General features: G+C 40.4%; 1 protein-coding gene across 6 annotated transcripts in view; it reads left to right on the forward strand.

The window, feature by feature from the left end:
• The window catches only part of CFAP221 (cilia and flagella associated protein 221), a 32,896-nt gene extending 15,352 nt beyond the window's left edge, over positions 1-17,544 (forward strand). For 4 of the 6 annotated variants that reach the window (XM_017740258.1, XM_017740259.1, XM_017740261.1 and 1 more), the window contains 10 exons: positions 333-460; positions 909-989; positions 1,421-1,528; positions 1,646-1,801; positions 3,267-3,425; positions 3,815-3,909; positions 4,432-4,521; positions 4,733-4,852; positions 6,109-6,138; positions 6,745-7,207. In XM_017740258.1, the coding sequence (XP_017595747.1) occupies positions 333-460; positions 909-989; positions 1,421-1,528; positions 1,646-1,801; positions 3,267-3,425; positions 3,815-3,909; positions 4,432-4,521; positions 4,733-4,852; positions 6,109-6,138; positions 6,745-6,868 (1,091 nt within the window). In that variant the 3' untranslated portion in view covers positions 6,869-7,207. Of the gene's footprint in view, positions 1-332; positions 461-908; positions 990-1,420; positions 1,529-1,645; positions 1,802-3,266; positions 3,426-3,814; positions 3,910-4,431; positions 4,522-4,732; positions 4,853-6,108; positions 6,139-6,744; positions 7,208-16,970; positions 17,124-17,464 lie in introns of those variants that run through there. The other 2 variants (XR_001863951.1, XM_008638281.2) reach the window with 2 other exon arrangements.
• Positions 17,545-21,081: the final 3,537 nt, after the last annotated feature.

Genomic DNA, 21,081 nt, shown 5'->3' on the forward strand with positions numbered 1-21,081 from the left:
ATGCTACAAATAGAAGGTGTAATGAAATTAAGTGTAAGAAAGGCCTCTGACTTCTTTCAGCCTTGATGAGAACTGTGCTGGATGGAGTGGGTTGTAATGTCTTTTTAGGAAAGGGGAAATTAAATCTGTCTGCTATTCAAGGTGTTGTGCTCATGTCTTGTAGATGAGACATTTAAAGTCTTTAGGAAGTATTAACTTACTTTTTATATTAAAATTACTAGACATCCTGGTTTAGGAAAATGTTAAATATGTTTTGTGACTTGATTCCATTTCTGAAACAGTGCATTAAGATATATTACAAAATCTTAATATTTGCTTTCCAATCATGACAGAAAGAAGGAGTTTCAGCAAACCAGAAAAGAGTGAAGAACATAAGGGCTTTTCTTCCAGCATATCTGAAGATCGTATATTGCCTTTTGAATTCCCCTTTTACGGTTCACATGAACTACACAGTTATTTGGTAGGTATAGTAACTAAAATGTTAGTCAGCAGTCTAGATAGAATTTTGTTGAAGACATTGGCTCCAGGGTTGGTAGTCCCTTTATTAAAATTTCACAATGTGGCTGGTGTTCTGGGGTTCTGACAAATTAATTCAGGACTTCAGATTTACTGAGGGTTCTGTTGAAAACAGTAAAAAAATCTTTTCATTCTCCTAATTGTATCCGAAAATTGTGAGCAATACATTAATGTTCAGAGCTGATTAACATCCATTCTTCAGAAAAAAAGAAAGAAAGAAAAAAACTGAAATGCCAAAATCTAAGAAGGAACAGCAGAAATATCAAGCTATGTAAAATAAATATTTGCATAATTATTTCCGTATGTTTTCAATTAGCTGTACTCATGGATTGCTGCCAATACAAAACAAAATGCCATCCATATTACTGGTTTTAAATACTGTTCTGTTTCAGGCACCTGATGCTCTTGGCCTAGTTCCTATTGAATCTGTAGACGTGAAAGTCAGACACATTCTTCCTTTTTACGACTTGAAGGTGAGTCAGTACAGCTCCCTCATGTTTCTCTTACCTGTCCAGTTAAGCGTTTTCAGCCTGATTCAGTGGCCTCTGTGCAGCCCAGTAAAAATGTTACCTTAATGAGGCTGTATGATTAGCATGCTTTTATTAAAACCAAATCTCACCAGTTCCTATAAGTAACCAGCTTACAGCCAGCAATAGTCCCCTCTCTCCGGACAGAGATAAATCACCTCAGCTGGAATTATTGTATCTCAAACATCAAAGTCCTAGTGAACTATGGCTTCTCAGAGTTTTGGTTTTCTACTGTGTTCTGCAGTAGTGTTCCAAGTGTCTTTTACCATGGAGATGTGATGTGTCCATGATAAAGCCAAACATTCCATTCCATTTATGAGTTAACAGAAAGTGATTATTGTCATTTCCTGCTGCACATCTTTTTTCTTTGAATTTAGGTTCCTCAGCATTGCAACATTATGAAGTATCAGCCATTTTGTACACACTATGCAGCTACAAGTTACAAACCTGTAAAACTTTCTCGACCACTGAGGCAGGGAGCCCAGGTAACAAAGTCACTCCTAATGCTACATTTCTACAATTATTTGATTAATTTTACCTCAGCATTTTATACTGAAAGATTTACTACACTCTGAAAACCTTTGATGTCTGTGTTTTTCAAGGATGAATTGATTCAAGTAGTTCCTGCTCCTGAGAAGCAGCTCTCTCAGAGGACAGATTTTCACAAAAAAGCAGCAGAAGGGGATATCAGCCTCTTAAACTTGGTTCCTCCCCAAGCTTTAGTCCACCCAACAGAGAGCAACCCACTTCGCATTTTTGTAAGTATGAGTTGACTTCCATGAAGAACCTAAGGAAGGAGCAGAAGTGTGCTTGTTTCATCAGAAGCCTGATGTGGAATTTATGGGCAGTTTTCTTACTCAGATTGGTTATAAAACTATCCAGAGTGAGAGTAATCCTTCATGGTGCAAGTTCTGGTGGATAGGAGTCACAGAGCTCAATCCCACTGAGAGGGGCACCATTTCAGTTTAGGGTGTATTTTGATCAGTTTAGGGGAGGGATGATAAGACAAAATTCCAGTGAAAGCAGAGAACTGGAGACCCTTTCAGTCTGACACTCCACAACTGATCAGTGATCACAGGATTTCTGGGAACACCGTGGAACCCCTCCCTGCTTCTCCATTTGTTTCCCTATTTGGATGTTAGAGGAAAAGCCATGATCCTGGCATCTCAGTCCTTCTGTAACCTCACACTTTTGCCCAGGTCGGTAGGACAGATGCAGTCTTTCCCTGCTGTTCCGCTGGGGGACTACAGTTCTGCCTAATCCTTGGGTGAACAGAGAAAAGTGAAGTCAAACTCTGCTCGCATTGCATCCTGCTGCCTTACAGTTTCTAAGAGTTCTCAGAGCATCCCAAACCACATTTCCAAGTTATTAGGCCCAGAGATTCAAGAAATCACCACCACTTGCATGGGAGGGTTTTCTGTTACTGTTGTCATGTAGACTGTGCTACTTGGCACCAGCTGCAAGAGATAATTCCCACACAGTGCAGCACAGCCCAGAGGTCCCCGAGGTGCCTCTGATCAGGCAGAGACAGCTGTAGGGCTCAGAGCAGTGCTGTGCATGGGCACAGGCAGATCTCCCAGCCAGCATGGCACTGGGCCTGGCTTGGGTGGCTCTGGCTCCCAGCACTTCTTAGCTACAAGGGGCCAGAGCCCACTGTGCTAGTCTGGTGATCTTGGCATAATATCTGTGATGTAGACTTGTCACCCCTGCACGCAGCCAGGACTCCAGTGGACTTGCTGATGAGATCCTCTGTGCACCTCTTTCATCCCTCTGTCATATCAGTGTAAAAGCCAGGCACAGCTTGATCCACACTACCCAGCTTTGGGTTTTATCCAGAAACAGATGCTAGTGCAGGGAAATTGATGGCAAAATGTTCACTAGCTTCCACCACAGCGAGCCCAGCTTCCTTTCTTGGATTCTGAACTGTTCAGAGAATCAGCAATGGATTTCAGAGTAATTAGGCAATAGTTTTTTCTTCCAGACTTGGAGACAACAGCTAAATTGCTGTATTTTAGACAGTAGGGATCACATATAAATCAGACGAGATTGTAGGATGAGGGGAAGAGACAGAAAATGAAGGATCACACCAAACAGAACAGTCACAGTGAGACAAAGCTGTTCATCTGGGGAGACTACCTTAATTGTAAGAACTGAATTTTCACTAATATTATTTGTTACGATGCTCAGAACAATTTATTAAAATTATCTCTTCATTGTTTTTAGAACCCCACTCCAGGATTAGTTCCATTTTTACTTCCTTTGGCCTATTGTGAATCAAATATTGAATATCATCTTTGTCCTCATCCAAAATATACCCCTACCAAGGAATGCCCCAAAGGATCCAGTATTCCAGTCACACAAAAGAAATTTCTGGATCACAAGGTAGGGCCTTTTGGGTTTGTTGTATGAGTACCTGCCTTGGGTATGTTCTTGCTGAGAACTTGCTCTAAGGAATCAAAATGAAAGGTGGAGACGTTCTAGATAGAAGATACTTTCAAATATAAATTATGCCTGCACCTAAATAGTCAGTACACGGGTCAGAATAACTAGTTCTACTTAGGCTTTATCCACGTCTCTTATTTATGCCTGAGTGGTTTTTTGCTCTTTCCATATGTTCAGTGTTGTATTTTCACTTCCTTACAGTGATGGAAGGATCTGAAATATTCAGCTCCCCAAATTCAATTCTCAGACAAGATGCTCTGTCCTGCAAACCTCTCTCCCCACTGCATTATGTATTAGAGGTCTGATTGTTGTAGCACTTGTCATTTCAGGAAGTGATTTGTGGAGTAATGGAATGGAGAAAATTCTCACCGTTGGAATATTCCACTTTTTCTAACATTCCCACATTGACAAATACAATACCTAGGTAAGAATTTGAATATACAATGCCTCTACCCTGCACTAGTTTCAGCTGCCTGTAACTATATTGATCCGTCACTAGTCCCACACATGAAAGTGGCCCTACAGGTGGAATTAATTGCTGCTCAGAAATCCAAAACCAGCAGAAAAAACTCCTACTGGACTCCTAGAAGGGTAGATTAAGAGCAGTATCATTAGAAGAAATGGCTAGCCCAAGGAAGGAGAATTCCAGTCTGGGCTTTCGATAACATCTCTCCTGAAAGCTTGTTGACTCAGTCCTAGAAGACCCCAGGAGGTGCAAACTCTGTCTGTCTGTAAAACCTTTAACTTACAGGCACTTGCACCCAGTGGTAGCCAACATCTCTCAGGCTCACATTCCCTCATATCACAGCAGTTTCTGGTGCACCCAAATTTTCTGCGAATATTTAAAAGTACCTCATCTTCATTGTAACTGCAACTGCTGTGGAGCTTCAAAATACAAAAATACCATTAGTATTAATACATTAAACTGGTACCATTTCCATCACAGGGATCCTTACAGTTTAGATATGCTTCCAAGAGATGTACCACCAGTGCTGTCTGACTTACCTGAGAGAGACAAGGAGAACATAATTGACCAGTAAGTTTCTCCTCTATTCTGTATATGGTGTGATTGACTGTGTCTAAACCAGTCCCAAGATGTATGGATGTGTCAAAACCTGTCCCAAGAGATCCTCAAAGGCAAAAGCACAAAGTCCCTCTTACATAAAACATACTTTTGTTATTGTTGGCTAAAAAAAATACTTTCAAAAGGACAAAAACAAGCTGTTCATCATCTTACTAATTTTTAGTGAGACAGACGAAGCTGAGTTCAACATGATTCTTACTTCAGAGATGGTGAGAGCTGAATTTCCACAGATTGGGGAGGCACTCTCAGAAGAAGATGAAGAAGAATCAGCAAAAAAAGCAAGGTAGGTATAATTTGAAATTAGAAGACAGGAATGGAAAGGAATCTGAAGTCAGCATTGTTGTGATAAGACGCAATGAAGAGTCCTCAGGCAGGTGCAAAAGGGAGCTCATTTATTGCAAAAACCAGGCCTTTTTAAGCAATTAGGCTTTTATCAGCTGCATACTTTTAAAATACAACAAACATAATTTAACCAACTACCATAAACCACGACGTAAACACATGATGGTTATGTAACTTGTTTTCTACAGTTACGTAACTTGTTTTCCACCTCTCTTCCAGCTGAGTCATTACCCAGAATCCTTTTCTGCTTAGCCAAAGTAACAGGACTAGGCAATGATTTTACAAAGGCAACAAGGCCTTCATTTTATAGGGTTTTACCTATGCACAACAAAGCATCCCTTTCAGAATTGCATAGAAAGTCATACTGAGATCCTCTAGGGGCTCTATCACAAGTGGGATGCAGATCTAGTACTTTGAGCAAATTTGCACTGCAAATTCAGTCTCTGCATTTTACTTCAGAAAGCATCTGTGAACATGACACATTGGCTTTGGTTATATCAGTATGATCTAACACTTGGGGCAGTTGCTTGCTTTCTCAAGAGATATTCAACATTCTTGGACCAGTGACTTTTGCTTTTCAGTGACCTTTTTGGTTAGGTGTTTATTAAAGCTTGCAGAGGAAAGGGCCCTTAGAATTTCCCCCTGGCATGGTGCTTTTTTCTCCGGCTTTTCCTGGGAGTGTTTCACATTTGCTCTGTCGAGCTTCACCCTCCCCGAGCACACATTGCAGCCGGCAGTGTGGGTGATGAGTGACTGCAGAGCAGCACAGGTGAAAGTCCTGAGTTCTAACCTTCTGTTTTCACAGTCCTTGTGGGACTTGGAGCAAGTGAATTCATTTCTGTCCAACAGTTGTCCTCTCTTTAAAGTGGTCATGATGTGGCTTAGATACCAGGATGTGCAAGATAACCTGAAACTTTCAGAGCTGTCAAGAGATTTGAATGTCTGCTTTACTTTTAGAGGGGAATAATTTGATTGGCATTGAAATCCCATTCAGCCTTTAAAACAGTATTGTGAGGTCTCTGACAAAACACTGATTGCTGTCTTGTGAATACTACAGCACTGATTGAAAAGAATTTGCTGTAAAAATGTAGATGTGTCACACTCAGTGCTGTTTTTTACATTTTATGACACTGCTTGTCAGAACATGGGGATTTGGGTCAGCTTGTGTAACTAAAGAGTGACCTTCCTCCTCCACAGCAATACAGTGCGGGATGGTGCCTTTCTTGGGTGAGTGGTTTTATAACCATAAGTGTCTTTCTTTTTTAAATCTTAGATATCTGTTTCAGAAAAAAAAGGAAAATAGTTTTCAACGTTAGACAACTCTGGGTATTGATATTTACTTGTTGAAATCTTCCCTATTATTTTGGGTTTGTAAAGAGGGAAGCAAAAATTTATTAGCAAACACTGAAGTCCCAGTCCTTTATGTTGTCACTGAAAGGTTCTTTGTTGTTGTTGAGGGGGTGGTATTTCACTAGATGACAGAGAACGTACTGCTCCTCTACAGAAGTTTCAGCGTTTTTAAGGCAAACCAGGTTTTCGTGTGATTACTCTTGTTCTGGCAATCACATCCTGTGTTCCTACAGGGATAAAATGTAAAACTCGGTCAGTCTGTGTTTACCTGTGTCAGATGGTTAACTTTCCTAACTGGCCAAGCCAACAGTTAAGTGTTCTTTCTGCAGTTTCACTACTTTTCCAGTTCTGCATAAGTAATGGAATACCGTCTGTGTTCATTATGAAAAAAGAAATCATGAGTGCCTCTTTGGATTTTGTGAGCATTCCCAAGTAGTTTCCCTGTTTATTATAAATACAAATGATGCTTTAAATTTCTTGCAGAGACACATGCAATGGTCCAGGTGGACATTTTCGACCCCAAAACAATGAGCTTGGAGAGAAAGTTCGAAAACATCTGGAGACATTGAAGCTGAAAGCACTTAATAAAAGCCTTATTCTGGGATAAGAGTAATTTTACAAAGTCCATGGCCTGGCCCTGCTTATCCTGTTAGTGTATGAGGCCTTCTCTGTCCCAGCTGCATTTACTTTTGTTCACTGAGGTCAGCAACTTCTTACCCAATAAGAAGAGAACCACCAGTAATGCCGCCTACCAGTAATGCCGGCTCTGTCAAGGACTCTCACTGTGCCCACTACCCGAAACACAATAATTACTCCAGTCAGAAACCTCAGCCTTGCACCTGCTTATTTTGTTGTGGTGTGAAGGACCAGAAAACCTCAGTACTACCATGTAATTGGTAATTAATTTACAGCCCACTGTTGTCAAATAAAATGTGAAAAGACCTTATGACCGAATTCTTCTGATTTTGGTTTTTTTAGTTACGACTTGTCCTTGAATTTTTGCAGGTAAGTTGCTAAATCTCAGACTTGACGATAAACCATATATTTGATATTTTTAAGGAAAAGGAAGACTTGAACACCATTACTGTCCACAAAGACAACGTCCAAACAAGTCTCATTAGCTGTTCAGGGATTCAATTCAGTGCACGGATCTTGGCAAAAGGGTGCATGGGTTGAGTGAATGAACTGCAGATCCTCATGAGAAATCTGTAATGGTCAGGGTGTATTCCCTAGGAAAGGAGATTTCTCAGCATATCATCTTGCAGCTGAGGTGTCTTCTAGTTTCTTATCAGACTTCAGACAAAATTAGTTTTATTCATAGTGAGTTGATTGCTCATTTTAAAGAGTGCTCCAGGCTGTTTGTGCTGAAAAGCACAAATCTTCTGTACTCAGAAGCATGGAAATCACAGCAATACACACTACATTCCTAGGATCCATACTTCTTTCCAGGCATACTTAAAACCCCTAAGAAAAGAAGTTTATTTCAGAGAGTGATCAGTGTAGAAAAGCTGTAAAAAGCCCAGGGAGATAGAAAATGGGAAAGTAGGGTGAAAAAGCTGCAGAATAGCCTGTATTATACTAGCTACAAGCTATCTCTGCTCCCTTTAAAGAAATAAAAAGCTGTTAAGTTTCTGCTAAATGTCTAATTGACAAGGGATTGTTCAGAATGCAGGTCTGGATATCTGCAGATTTCTCTGACTACAAACAACTGCTTGAATTTGTACACATTGCTTTTTTTCTTCTGCAAGTCCTGAGGGAAGCAGTTGATCTTTTAAGAGATAAGCTAAGAGTTTAGCATGTTTCTTAACATGACCATGACAAAAACATTTTTACAGTTTACACTGAAAGCATTCACAGTTCATAATGCACAGTTTAGGTAAATCAAGCATAGATAATTCTTTGGAACTGTTACCTATCAGCTAAATGTCTAGTCTAGTAATGATGGAAAAAGTGTCCAGAAACAACAGTGATTAAACGAAGTTAATCTCTTTTTCGTACATCAGTATCACCTTCCCTCCCTTCTCCAGAACTGTTTCCTGGTCATCTCAATGGAAATTAATCATGCTTCTCCATTCTCCAGCAGTAGACATCAGCCTCCAAGGAAATGAACCGCCTTTCTGTAGAAGTGATCCTCCTTTCTGTGTTCTAAGGCTTTTAGGGGTCAGGTTTCAGTGTGCAGAGAAGGTAAGAAAATGCTATTACCTTGCACTAAAATCTTCCTAAAATTCAAAAGGATTGATGGTAGTGTGCAGATGTCTCTGCATTATATCCCTCCAGGATACGCAGGTGATGAGCTATCAAAACCGATCCCACTGTCTCTAAGAACATGAAATTTGGCTAAATAATCTGAAGTCTTAGGTTTTCATGAGACCTCTTAAGTCAACCCCTGGATGACTACTGAGCACTTTCAGAAGTGGGACATAAACCTTAAGAATTATAACCTGCAGTTAGTGGCTTTCCACACTTCTATGTTCAGTGTTTGATGAATAGGACTGAAATGTTACAGAAAATTAATTGGAAGAAAAAGGAGTGATATAATGGAAAATGTGCCTTATTTTGGGAATCTAAGGGCTGCATTTTTACTGATGGAGGTGGGAAAGTCAAAATGTGTAAATTGATGTGCAGAATGTGCAGACAAGTTTATTTCCATTCACCGCAAGTAAAATTGCTACTGCTTCCCTTGTTTGGAAAGGATTAATTGGCTAAATAACAGTGCAACTGTTTTACTAATTAAGATATATCCATTTTTCCTGAAAGAGCCTGTCCTATTAGCAAGGTTAATAAACACTGACTCACTCTTTAGCTTTTCTGCCTCTTATTACATAAATTAGCACTAATCTCTAAATCAAATAAAAGGTGTATTTTAAAAATTAAGAAAATGTTACTGTGCAAATGATCCATGATCTTAAGTACTCAGTAACAGGGTTATTAATCTCACTTACTGTTCCATGATGAGAGAAAACCCATCAAGGTCTTTAAAATGTAAATTAATTATATTTTATAAGAAGGCTGGGAGAAAAACAGCAGTGTGTGTCTGATGTAAAGAAATGGGTGAAATTATATTTTCAGCTCATATTTCATGAACTAAAGAAACCTTGTTACCTTTGAATTTGTAATGCAAGGTTTGGTTATTCCAAGATCCAGTTGAAGGGCTTTTTGTCATCTGGTCTTTTTCCTGCACAGGTTTTCTTCTGTCTGTGCTCATACTGCATCCTTTGCTTTATGGGAACACCTCAAATGCTTCTCTCCAGCTATTTAACCATGGAGAATTTTAGCTCTTGCTGGGCCCTGTCCTGCTCTTTCAGTTTATTTGGAAACAGCCAGCAGGTTTCTAATTTATTGGGTGATACGCAAATGGTGTCATTTCCTTAGGAAGCTGGATAAAGGTAGAGAATAAGGACTTCTCTGTGTACAAGTGTGGGTAAATTTCTTTGCAAATGTAATTGTGAAGTGCTGCTCTGCAATCTGTGAGTGCATAATTTTTACAGTTCCTTTAGAGACACCAAACAGTTCTTATGAGGGCTTCTATGTCCTTTGAAAACTACAGCTGTTGCTGATGTAACTAGGTTTTGCATAGAATTTTAAGGCGGAATTGGTTTAAAAATTGTTTTTTCCTCCCCTGTTTTCTGCTTCTCCTGCTGTTTGTGTGTGCACTAGCTAGCAGCACTGGTTGCTTGGAATAAGTCCTTTTCTTCAAGCAGATGCAGCTTGATAAGACAGCCTTCTCAAAATATTTTTTTGTTTTGGGGTTTTTTTTCCTGAAATGTAAAAAGCCTTCAGAGAGGAATTCTAAGCAGTGACCAGTGTCTGCAAGTGTTTGGTCTGGTATGGAATCAGCTCTTCCAGCCTGAGCAACCTCTTTGGCATCCTTCAGCTCTGCCTGCTGCCAAAGGGTGGTATGTGGTAGTTGCTTTGATGTAGGGCCTGGAGAACCATCAGGAGGTCAGTGCTATGGTCACACAATTCTTCTCTGGGCCTTGTGATTTGGGATATTGTCAGTAGCAGGGTCTCTTGAGCTGCTCAGAAGGACCTCATGTCCCATTCTTACCACTCCCACAGACTGAAGGACTTGGTCAAAATTGTCTTGTGATTCTTCGTTTTTATGGACATCTCAAATAGTGTGTCATTTCTCCAAAGCTGGAATTCATTGGAAGTCTCCCATAAATATTGCTGTACTGAGCCATCTTGTCATTGGCTGTGTTCCTCTGTGTCCTCTAAGCAAGCTGAATTTGGCCAAAAAAGAAGCCAGACACATCTGAGGGTGCTATCTTTACCACTTAACACCTGCAGAAGGTAATTGGTCGTGAGGGGCCTACCAGATTATGTCTATATGGCCACAGCAGGGACTTGAAAATTAAATCAAGCAGCTCCTGAAAATCTCCAGGTGATTTCAGAACACCTGCAGGAAGTATTTTTCCAAAGCACTGGTACATCAGAAAACATCTTCTGATGAGCTTCTCACTTGTGCCAAACACTGTTTAGTTCCAGCACGTTCATCTTTTACCATCCAAAGGGTAAACTCTGTTTAAGTGAGTGAGAGCTCTCCGAGGTGAAGAGCAATAGCATGTCCTTCTGCCTTTAAAGAAACAAAATTTCCAGTTCAGGACCCAATCCTATTGTTAGCTGAGCACATTTTTAAATGGTTACAATTTTTCCTTATGTTTCTAAATCTTTCAGTCAGTTTCTATGAGTTTTTAATTGCACAAGAGACCGAGTTAACAGTGCATTATTTTTAATCATTTTATCTGGTATCAGAATTCTGAACCAAATTATCACCATCACCAACTAATTACTGGTTTATAATAATTTCACAGTGTGGAGTCTCCAGTAATCCAATATGCACTGCCTACAAAACAACAATGCACTGTGTCACCTCAGGGATTTTGGGTGTATGTGTTACTGGCTGAGTTTCAGAGCACCAGATGAAGAAACCAAGGCTTATTTCCCATGAGCTTGGATTTGCATGATTAGTTCTCTGTATGTTACCCTGAAAATGGACATGAAGTATCAAGAGAGAATTGCTTTCAAACAATTCTCTTTTTCCTTCCCTGCCTCTGAAGTACCTTTCCCTGCAGGCAGCATCACATTTCAACCTCCTTCCTACTTCTGGTGACACAGCAGGCACAGATGTCCCTGTGCAGGTACTGTCAGCACTCACAGATAGTTGTTTTCCATATTGGTACAGGAAAGCTCAGGATGCTGCCACCACCAGAACTAGTGACTGAAAAGCTTCTGGTTCCTTGTGTGGATACAGACCCGAGAATCTCATATTTCTGAAACTTGGTTCTTCCTGCTAATAACCTCTCCATGTCAATGTGAGGAGTATTCCCATCCCCCTGTGGGAGCACAGCATAATTTGCAGTAGCTGTTTAGTAACACTGTAGAACAGCTGAAAGGGAACAAAGCAGCTGTGTCTGCTAAGACAGCAAAACCCAACTTGGTCACTCATTTATCCCTTCTGCAAGCACCTGTCCAGCTGCTTGGATGAACCCTTCCTCTGTGGATCCTTCCTGGAACACACTGAAGATCCTACAGATGAGTTGTCTTTCAAACCTGCCCTGTAGTGCTGAGGTCCTAATCCAGCACGGTTTTCCTGTCTGCAGCCTTCCCTTTTAATCTGCGCCACTGGAAGTACTGGTTTATGGAACCAGGGCAATTTCAGTGCTATTCCCAGTGCATCATCCATCATTTTACTGTCACTCAAATTAGTATAGTCACATTCCTGCCTTGCTAAAAGCAGGTAATACAGAGGCTGTGAGCTTCTATTCATGGTACTGAGAGATCCAAGCTGACTGAACTGTTCCAATCCTGGTAGTAAAAAAGACAGGCTTCAGTGCAGACTGGTCAGTCTTCAGCATCCAGGAAGGCTCCTGGTGCTCCCATTTAAATCAACCTTGGTTGAAACTAGCATGGACAGCTTTTTTGTGCTGCAGTCAGACCTCCCACCTTAGAAGAGACATGCTTGAAGACTCCTGCAACTCTGGTCCTTCAGAATTGAAAGTTAACAGTGAATAATAACATACATAATGGGTGATCCTGATTACTCAATTAACCAGCCGGAAAAAAGAGAGATCTGAAAGAGCACCCCTGGGTATCACCACGAAGCTTCAGCTGATGCAAACTGATCCAGCCCTCTTGAGAACACACAGATTTTCAGTGTGTTGTTTGTAGTTCACATTTAGGAAGTGAAGCATGAAGAGGTTCGCGTGATTTCAGCACTAGGAATGAATGTCAAAAGGCAAAACTGCTGTCCAGATCTTAGCCAATGTGCTCAGTAATGCCAAACACAGACACTTAAAGCTCAAGACAGATATCCAGAATGTTGTAATTATTTTTTACCAATCTGTACTTCTTTTTCTTTTACTTGTGGTTTCTGAGCTGCAGGTTCTGCTCCCAGTATATCTTAATATATCTTTTGAAACTGTGAAAGCTATAACCTTGGTTTAATTTATATTAAAAGATGTATTGCTCAATCATCTGCAAACCAGTTATTTATAACAGCACCAGACACCATTACTGTTACTGCTGATGTCCTAAAACTGGTATTTCTCCTCTAATATCAATAAAGATGAAGCTTCAGCCAAGGACTGGTTTAGGATCAGATCCCATTTTTATGGGAATAAATGAGCCTCTGAAGAATCACAATGTTCACATATATAGATTCGTTCTGTCTGTCAGTGTTGTTTGAGAATACTGGCTGTCGTCCTTGGTGCTTGCTGGTCCAAAGAAGGTGCAGTAAGGAAGTAGCAGCCCTCAAGGAAAATTCAGCAGAACACCTCTATAAAAATTAAACTGTAAACAGCATGAGCTCTATTAATATTAACACTACTTTTCTGCCATTTCCTGTGGAGACTCAAACACTGTGTTGATCACAAGCTCCTGGTCACATCTTGATAATTGTGGCTATTTCTAGTCATTATTGGATTCCTTATCCTGATGTATTATTTAGAAGACTGTTTGTACCAATAGACAGATAAAAGGAAAGTTAGCTTTGCAAAAGCCACGTATAAGTGTCTTCAGAAGTTCTGAGTTTTGGTTCTCATGTGCCTTGGCTGAAAACAAAAGGCATTGTGTCACTGGCATCAGTGCCATTAGCATTAGCCCTTTCAGACTTGGATGTTTCTCACTACATTAAACATTTGCCATTGACATAGTCCTATACTTAAGGTGAGAGATTGGAACTTGGTTCCTGAGAGACCACTTCATCCTGCTAGGCTGGAATTACACAGGAGGGGCCTGACAATAGCCTGCTTTCCTCAGAAAGCCTTTACTTTATTCTGATGTTAAATGCTGCTAAATATTCTCTGTTAAATCTCGTGTGTTTATGATGGCATCATATGCTGCTTCAAATCACTGAGGGAGCAGATGGCAAAGAATCCAAGTACCTATCTCCTTCTGATGCCTCTGGCAATGAAGCATCCAAGTATCTTCATAGATGTGAGTGTAAGAGCTGTGCCAGAATGCAAACAAAGGATCTTTTATCTCGGACATTACAGCAGCTTGCTGACTGGGGACAGTTCTTTCAGTCTCTCAGACCCCACAGGTTGTTTGGGCTTACTGCTCTGGAGTGTTGTAGACTCCCAAAGGGACAGAGCAACATTACTAATTTATACTAATCCCTCTAAAAATAACCAAAAAGCTGTGGAAAAATATTGAGGAGGAGACAGTGGAAAAGCACAACTATCCTATCTGCTTTTCCAACCCTGAAAACATAGCACATCACAGTGAAAATCTCCTTTTTAGTAAAAGATGGTGACAGAACTTTGTAAGTACCCTGAAAGATGACAAAATTCCCCTCCCTGTGTACTGCTGACATCTCACACAGGAGAAGTAAAACTATTCTTGTACTCTTAGGAAAGAAGTAATAAATTACTGCTGTGTTTATTATTATTATTTAAGTGAATGTCTGTTGCAGGAGTTGGAGATTGAAGTACAATTGAGTATCACTGCTGAGATGGAGTTTATGTATTAGATTAAAACAAATATTCAAGGTAGGGGGGATAGATAGTGGAAGAAACTGCTTCCCAAAAGGATAAACTGGAAAGAAAGACCATGAGAATGGCCCAATTGAAAAATGTTTTCCTAAAGGGTCTCTTCATCAGCTCAGAACAATCCAAGTCTGATAAAATGTTCGTAAAGAAAACCAGAAGGGGGCATCTGTGATGGAAAAAGGTGCCTGATCGTTGGATTTTTGACTCTATGCAGATGTTACTGGATGAGACTGAACACATTGACCATGCAAGGGGTTGTGACAGTCTCTTATCCTTAAGACAAGGGAATATATACAAGTCTGTTAAAGTATGCAAATGTGAGGAGGTGATGTTTGCAATCTGATTTCAGGCCTCTGAAAGTAAAGAAATCCAGACACAATGACACAGAGACAAAAATAACTATTTACGTGAGCTGTTATTTGTTTAACCTGCAGGCACAACTCAGATCAGTTTAAAGTCACTTATACATAGCTTAGCACTGGAAAGTCTTACATATATCCAGATTCTTGTTGTTTTTGTAATTTCTACATTTGCCTACCTCTTATCTTGTTCCCTTTGGGTATTTGTTGCACTTGCAATGTGTAACAGAAACAGTGTCCATAAATACCTCACAGAAGTCTTAACAATACAAAGCTTCCCACTGATAGCAATGGAGTTACACCTCCTTGGCATGGAGCACTCTTGGAAGGCCTATTTACAGATAATATACCTGAGGTAAATTCTTACACTACCAACAGCAGGACAATCTTGGAGTTTCATAGAGAAGACCCTAACAATATTTTAATTTTATCACTCAATGTGATATTGGAATTACTGGTCCTTTGGTTTCACCCATGGTAGTCAGATCTCAAAAAGCTTCTTGGGCTGTCCTTCAGCTAGAAAGATTCCTGATCACTTGTAACACTTGCACCCCTGAATAGTTTAAGGAGTGCTGCCTTTTACAAATATCCCCCAGAAGAGTCTTTTTCAAATGCATTCTTCCCGTGACTGACATGTAACATGCTGCATTTTCTTGTGTTATACTACACACTGCCAGGAAGATAATTGTATTTTTATAAAATCTCTCTCTTTTATCTTTGTTTAAAAAGATGATTATACTTCTGGTTTTCTTCTGTATGGAAAGCCTGACTGTTTCTCAGACCCATGCCTTCAAGATAACATACTTCCAACTGTTTATTTGGGGTTTTAACTGTTTGTTTGAGGAATTCTTAAGTGTGTTTTCTTTGATGAAATTAGCAGCAGCAGCAGCTCATCTCTAAACACATCCATAGTAATTACTAATGAAAGCACCTATATCATCACCTTATTCACATCTCCAGGTAAGACTTTAATTCACATTACAGGAAACAGACACTAATAAATGTAAAATCTGCAGCTGTCAACCTGAACAGATGCCTCACTGGCTGTTAGCAATCTCAGATTGGAGTTGTTCTGATTTATATCCTGATTCTGATTTTAAAAGGCTCTAAATGTTTTGTGTGACCACTATCAAATACTACGAGAGGTCTATGAACTTACAGACTCCATGGGTTGTAAAGTGTCTCCAGCCAGGCCCTGAGAATTTCTAGTCTATTATAATATTAGGCTTGATTGATTTCATTAAAGGGCAGCAATTACACCAGTAAACTACTTGAAATACAGCTGACTGTCTCTGAGCTATGTTTCTAATGCATTTTTAAATCTTTTAACTTAATGTATTTTAGTTTGTCTGCAGCTACTTGAGTAATGTAAGAGGGAACAGCTTGTTTCCTTCAGAATGGAGATACTATTTGTGAAATAGCCTTTGCAGGAGTGAGTCACTGGTGAAAGAAGGAAGTTCATTTAATATGCTTCCATGAAAACTGCAAAAAGAGAACTGCGTTTTCAGTTTGTCTGAAAGGAAACGGAGGGTTCATAAAGTCAGGCATCATTAAATATGGGGTCTTCAGCTGCCACATGAAATAAACTCTTTCCTTTTGTTATGATTTTGAAGGCATTCAGAAATGATATCTGGAGTGTCAAAAGTTTAACATCTCAAATTGCTGAGCCAAACTCAGTCCTTGCTGGAAACAAGTACTGCATGAAGTACTTGGTGCAGTCACACGTAATTAACTCTGAGGCAGAGCCCCCTCCGTGGTGGTAGGGGACCTGGCAGTGAAGAGTGCACAGATTGCAAGTCCAGAGAGTGGACATCAGGTGCCCACCCAGAGCAGTTCATTCCTGAGTATGCCCAGGGGCTGGTCTGGCTGTGAGCATCAGGTGGAGGCAGACACCGCTTCTGCCTGTGCACATCCCATGTACCTCTGGATTGCATGCACAGCATGGAAAGGACCTCGCAGGAAGCACCTTTCACCCCAGAGAGCTCAGATCACAAGTCCTGCTGGAGGGTGGTGCTGCCGTGGGAACACAGGGAGCCTATGAGCCAAGTTCAGGCCTGGAATTCAGCTCCACTGATTGCAGTTGGTGTCTGATCAGCACCACGTAGACCAGTCCTGCTGGGATTTGCTGACTTCAACTAATAATTGTCATGTTAGGTTTGTTTTCATTTTAGTCACTGTCAGAGGCTTCATCTAGGGCCCTTCTTTTTAGACATGAACTCTTACTGGAGCCTTTGTTTTACAGGCTATATAGTCATGAATCCATTCAGAAAAAAAGACCGTCTCTTAGTTCTTCACTGTCCTGATTGACTCATGACAGCTTTCATTCAGCAAAATGTAACTTTGGTATCTTTCCTTCTAGGCCTTTTCAGCACATTCTGACAGATTCAGGCCTGCCCTCCAGTGGATGTATTTTCTGCACTTTGGTTTGACTTGATTCCCTGTAAGAAAAAACTGCTGAAAAAAGCCAACCAAAATCACACAGTACTACTGGAAAAGCTTAACAGTTTTGAAGGTGATAATTTAAGTCTAGTGGGCCTTTGCTCTGCTCCTCTGAACAAATGATTTTGTGGTAATAAACACATTAGAAACAAATGTAGGAATTGGGAAGAAAAGGTTTTTCAGCTATAAGCTAATTTCCAGGAAGAAGAAAAGATGCAGAAAAACTTGGACAAAGAGAATGAAGAGTGCTACTGTTGTGTTTCCAGTTTGAAATCAATCATGACTTTATTTGGTTGTATTTATAATATATGAAACCCAAATTTCATAGGAATTCTCTTGAGCAGAAGAGGAGGGGGTTTTATTATCATTATTTTTTAACAAAATAATTAACCTTTCTCTTTTCTGTATCAACAGGTTTTTCCATAGGCAGCTACTGGAGTCAAGCCCATAAGAGAATGGAAACTGATTGGAAGGTAAGTGAAAGAACCTGGAGCTATGACACCTCTCAAAGATAAAGATTTAAGTGAAAGACCACCAAACTCCCACAGAGAAACAGAGGAAAATGTCAGTTTATAATGATAACTTTATATTCTTCTAGCTGCAGCGAATTTATACTCTCTAGAAAAGTAAAAGGCTAGAAAAGCTGAGTTTTCACTAAGGGAGAACACCAGCAAAGCAGCCCTATTTTTCTGATGTTCAAAAAACAGCAGACATATGCTTTCTGCATTTTTTTTTTTCTGGCAAGCTCTCTCAGCTGAAGTGCTGAGTAACCAGAATGATATTTTCCATATCTTTGAGAGCACTTCTGTTCACACCTTTACCATAAAGATGCTGTTCTTGGAAAAGTAGATCACTCCCAGCCATGCACACTCCCAGTCTGTCTTCTTTTGGCCTATTCCTTCAACACCACATAAAGCTGGAGGCTTAACAGATGATTCAGTTTCAAATCCAAAGGCAGCAGTCACATCCAAAGTTTGTCTTCAGTGATTTTGATTAGCACCCACCAAGATTATTTTTGCCATAAATATTTCAAGTCTAAAACAAGCAGCTATAGTGGAACAGTGATCTCCAGTGAGGATTTTCTGCTGATGATTAATACAGTGCTGGTGATGTTGTCACCAATAAAATATCTATGTAAATCTTAGCTGGATTCAGAACTGCTGACACTTAAACAGATGCCAGGATCTCAGTCCTGGCCAGCAGAGGACACTAAGAGATTGTAGGAAGAGCTGTACAAGACCCTGGAGGCCTTACAGTTCAGCATGCTCACTGCTGAAGAATTAGTATCTGGGATGTGGACCAGGATTTTCGCAGAAAGAAGGAAATTTTGGGAGGTTTTTCAAACTTTCCAAGATTTTTTAAATAACCTTTGGATGAATATTGCTTTTGCTGCTGGTCTGCTCTCTGTGTGGGCTGGTACTTGCTGACAATGAGCTGGAGCAGGTGCAGAGGGAAAAACTCTTTATAAAAGAAGTCCAAGATATTCTTTTACTTGTGCCCAGTGCTGTGGAGGACTTTGTGACTACACTGTGCAGTTTGGTACAGTCAGCTGAAGCCACACTCTCAGCTTGCATGTGTCAGGGTTTAATGGTCAAGCTGAGATATCACCTATCATCCCCTTTGGATGGACAGTAGTAAAAGTTCAGCTGTAGCCCATGGGGAGCAGTTGTCTGTGTCACAGAGATGCAGTGAAATGGCTGAGGTTGGCTTTGAATCCGCTGAGTTTACTGTAATCTCACAGTCCTGCTGATGGGGATTTTGTGTCTGTTAGCAGCAGCATTGTCTTATTCCCAAGCTGTCTTCTTCCTTCAAGGTTTTTTCAGTCCCTTTGGCTTTATAAACCTCACCTAATATCATCATATCTTTCCACAGTCAAAGAAGTTCATAATTTTGTGCCTAACCTCATTCAGTTCTAGTGTACACACTGCTGTAAAGGAAGAAGCATTGGGTAAAGGAAGCCAGTTCTGGCTTAGCAACCTACTTCCACAGTACTGTGCAATTCTTTATGTCTTGAGCTTGCTTGTGTGCTGCAAATGCTCATGATAAACTAAGAAAAGTAATCTGAAAATTCACTCAGTACATGTCTTCAAGTGCAAAACTCTGGCACAGAGCAATTCAGCCTGCTTGAAGAGGTTTCAGACACTACTGAATTCACCAGTGGTCCTGCTGTGAACAGGCTTTCCACTGACCTTTCTGGAGCTTTGAAGGCAGCACTTACCCAAATTCAGGTCTTTATTTTAGAGCACCAGCTCTGTGCTGAAATCTCACCCTGAAAACAGGTGGTAGAGGTCTTCAGAGGAAGGTCCATAGTCAGGCTGTGTGTATTTCCCTATCCTCAAAGAAAAGGCTAAACTCACTAAGCAGAAACTCACCCGGAGCTGAGAGGTGCAGCCTCACAGAGAGGCAAGATGCTGTCATTGCTCTTCTGCAATAAGTTGGCTCAAAGACAGAGGCTTTTGAGTGGATTCCCAGCCCTGTGCCAGCCTGGTGTGCCATTGCAAACTGTGCCTGTGCTGTCCTTGGCAGCCCACACTCCAAGTGGGAGATGGCAGGCAGGTGTTCCTGTGTCAGGATCCATTACGCTGAAGGGATGTTGAGCAGGCAAAACTGGGAGCAGCATTCCCCACAGCTTCATGTGCACTGCCCCCATTGTTACTCTGTAGGTCTGAATGGGATCTGTGTCCCTTGCTGTGTCAAGCACAGACCACAGACATGGAGAGTCCTCTGGCAAATCTGAACTTTCAATGCACTTTCAAGGTGCTGTTATGTCTGAATCATGCAGAAGAAAGAGAGGAGCAGAAAGTGTCAGGTTTTACCTCTCTCCTTTCGGTCTGGGTAGAGAAAATAGATAATGTATCCATTACTTCTTCAAAGCCTGAGTGTAAAAAACAGTAGCAGAAGAGGGATAGCGTTATTAGGTAAAGCATAGAATCATAGAATCATTTAGATTGGAAAAGACCCCTAGGGTCATCAGTCAAATCAACCCAATGCTGCTGAGACCACCAGCAGCCATGTCCTGAACTGCCACATCTACACATCTTTTAACCTCCTCCAGGGATGGTGACTCAGCCACTTCCCTGGGCAGCCTATTCCAGTGCTTGACAACCCTTTCAAGTGAAGAAAGTTGTCCTAAAATACGATTTGAAGCTCCCCTGGCACAACTTGCCCTTTCCTCTCATCCTGTGACTTATTTTAAGAGACAAATGCCCACTTTGCAGATACAGGCCTCCAAGAAATGTAACCAAGGAAGTTTCTCCTTCCTGGTTTCACCATTGATGAGGAGGTGCCAGCTGGGACAGCAGTTCTGTAACTCATGTGTTATCTTTCTCCACTGCTTGACACTTTCAATGTGTTTCATGAAGCCTGAGCACTCAAATTTCTTTAAGATATTACTGTGAGCTCAGTCAAGTCCTTTAAGCACTTGAAACACAGCAAGATGTAAATTGTACAGATTAGAGACTAAGCTGTAGATAATTAATAAGATTGCTCTGGAAATTCATCATGCACTTGAAAGGCAATTTTTATAGCGTAATGTCTGTCAGTAACCTGTACCAGCCAGCTTTCGCTCAGCAGAATCAAGAAGGATGTAAAAGGATGGGAAGACAATTTTTTTTCCTAGAGTTTTCTTGCTTGCCATTCACTAACTGAGATAACAAAATCTATGAAATATTTTATCCTCCAAGAAATGTGTTGTGCTAATTTTAGACTAAAGAAATTGTATCTTGTGCTCACAAATTCTGTTGCCAAAACAATTGTTCAAACAGAAAAATGGAATAAATTCGTGTTATAACAATGGCAAAATTTAAACCAAACAGATTTAACAGGCTTTGTTTCTGAGATTGAAATGTATAGTACAATAATAGAAGTTGTACTCGGCAAAGACTTTAAAAAATAAACTGAAGTTTCTCTGGTTCATTGCAGCTCTCTGCTGATTCCATTATGTGTAAAATATAGTCTAATTTCAGCAAGATTTATCTTTTCAGATGGGAATTTATTTTTCCTCAATCCTGATTATAAATGTTATAATGTTC

This window comes from Corvus brachyrhynchos, unplaced genomic scaffold (assembly GCF_000691975.1).
Source record: "Corvus brachyrhynchos isolate BGI_N302 unplaced genomic scaffold, ASM69197v1 scaffold126, whole genome shotgun sequence".
Taxonomy (NCBI): domain Eukaryota; kingdom Metazoa; phylum Chordata; class Aves; order Passeriformes; family Corvidae; genus Corvus; species Corvus brachyrhynchos.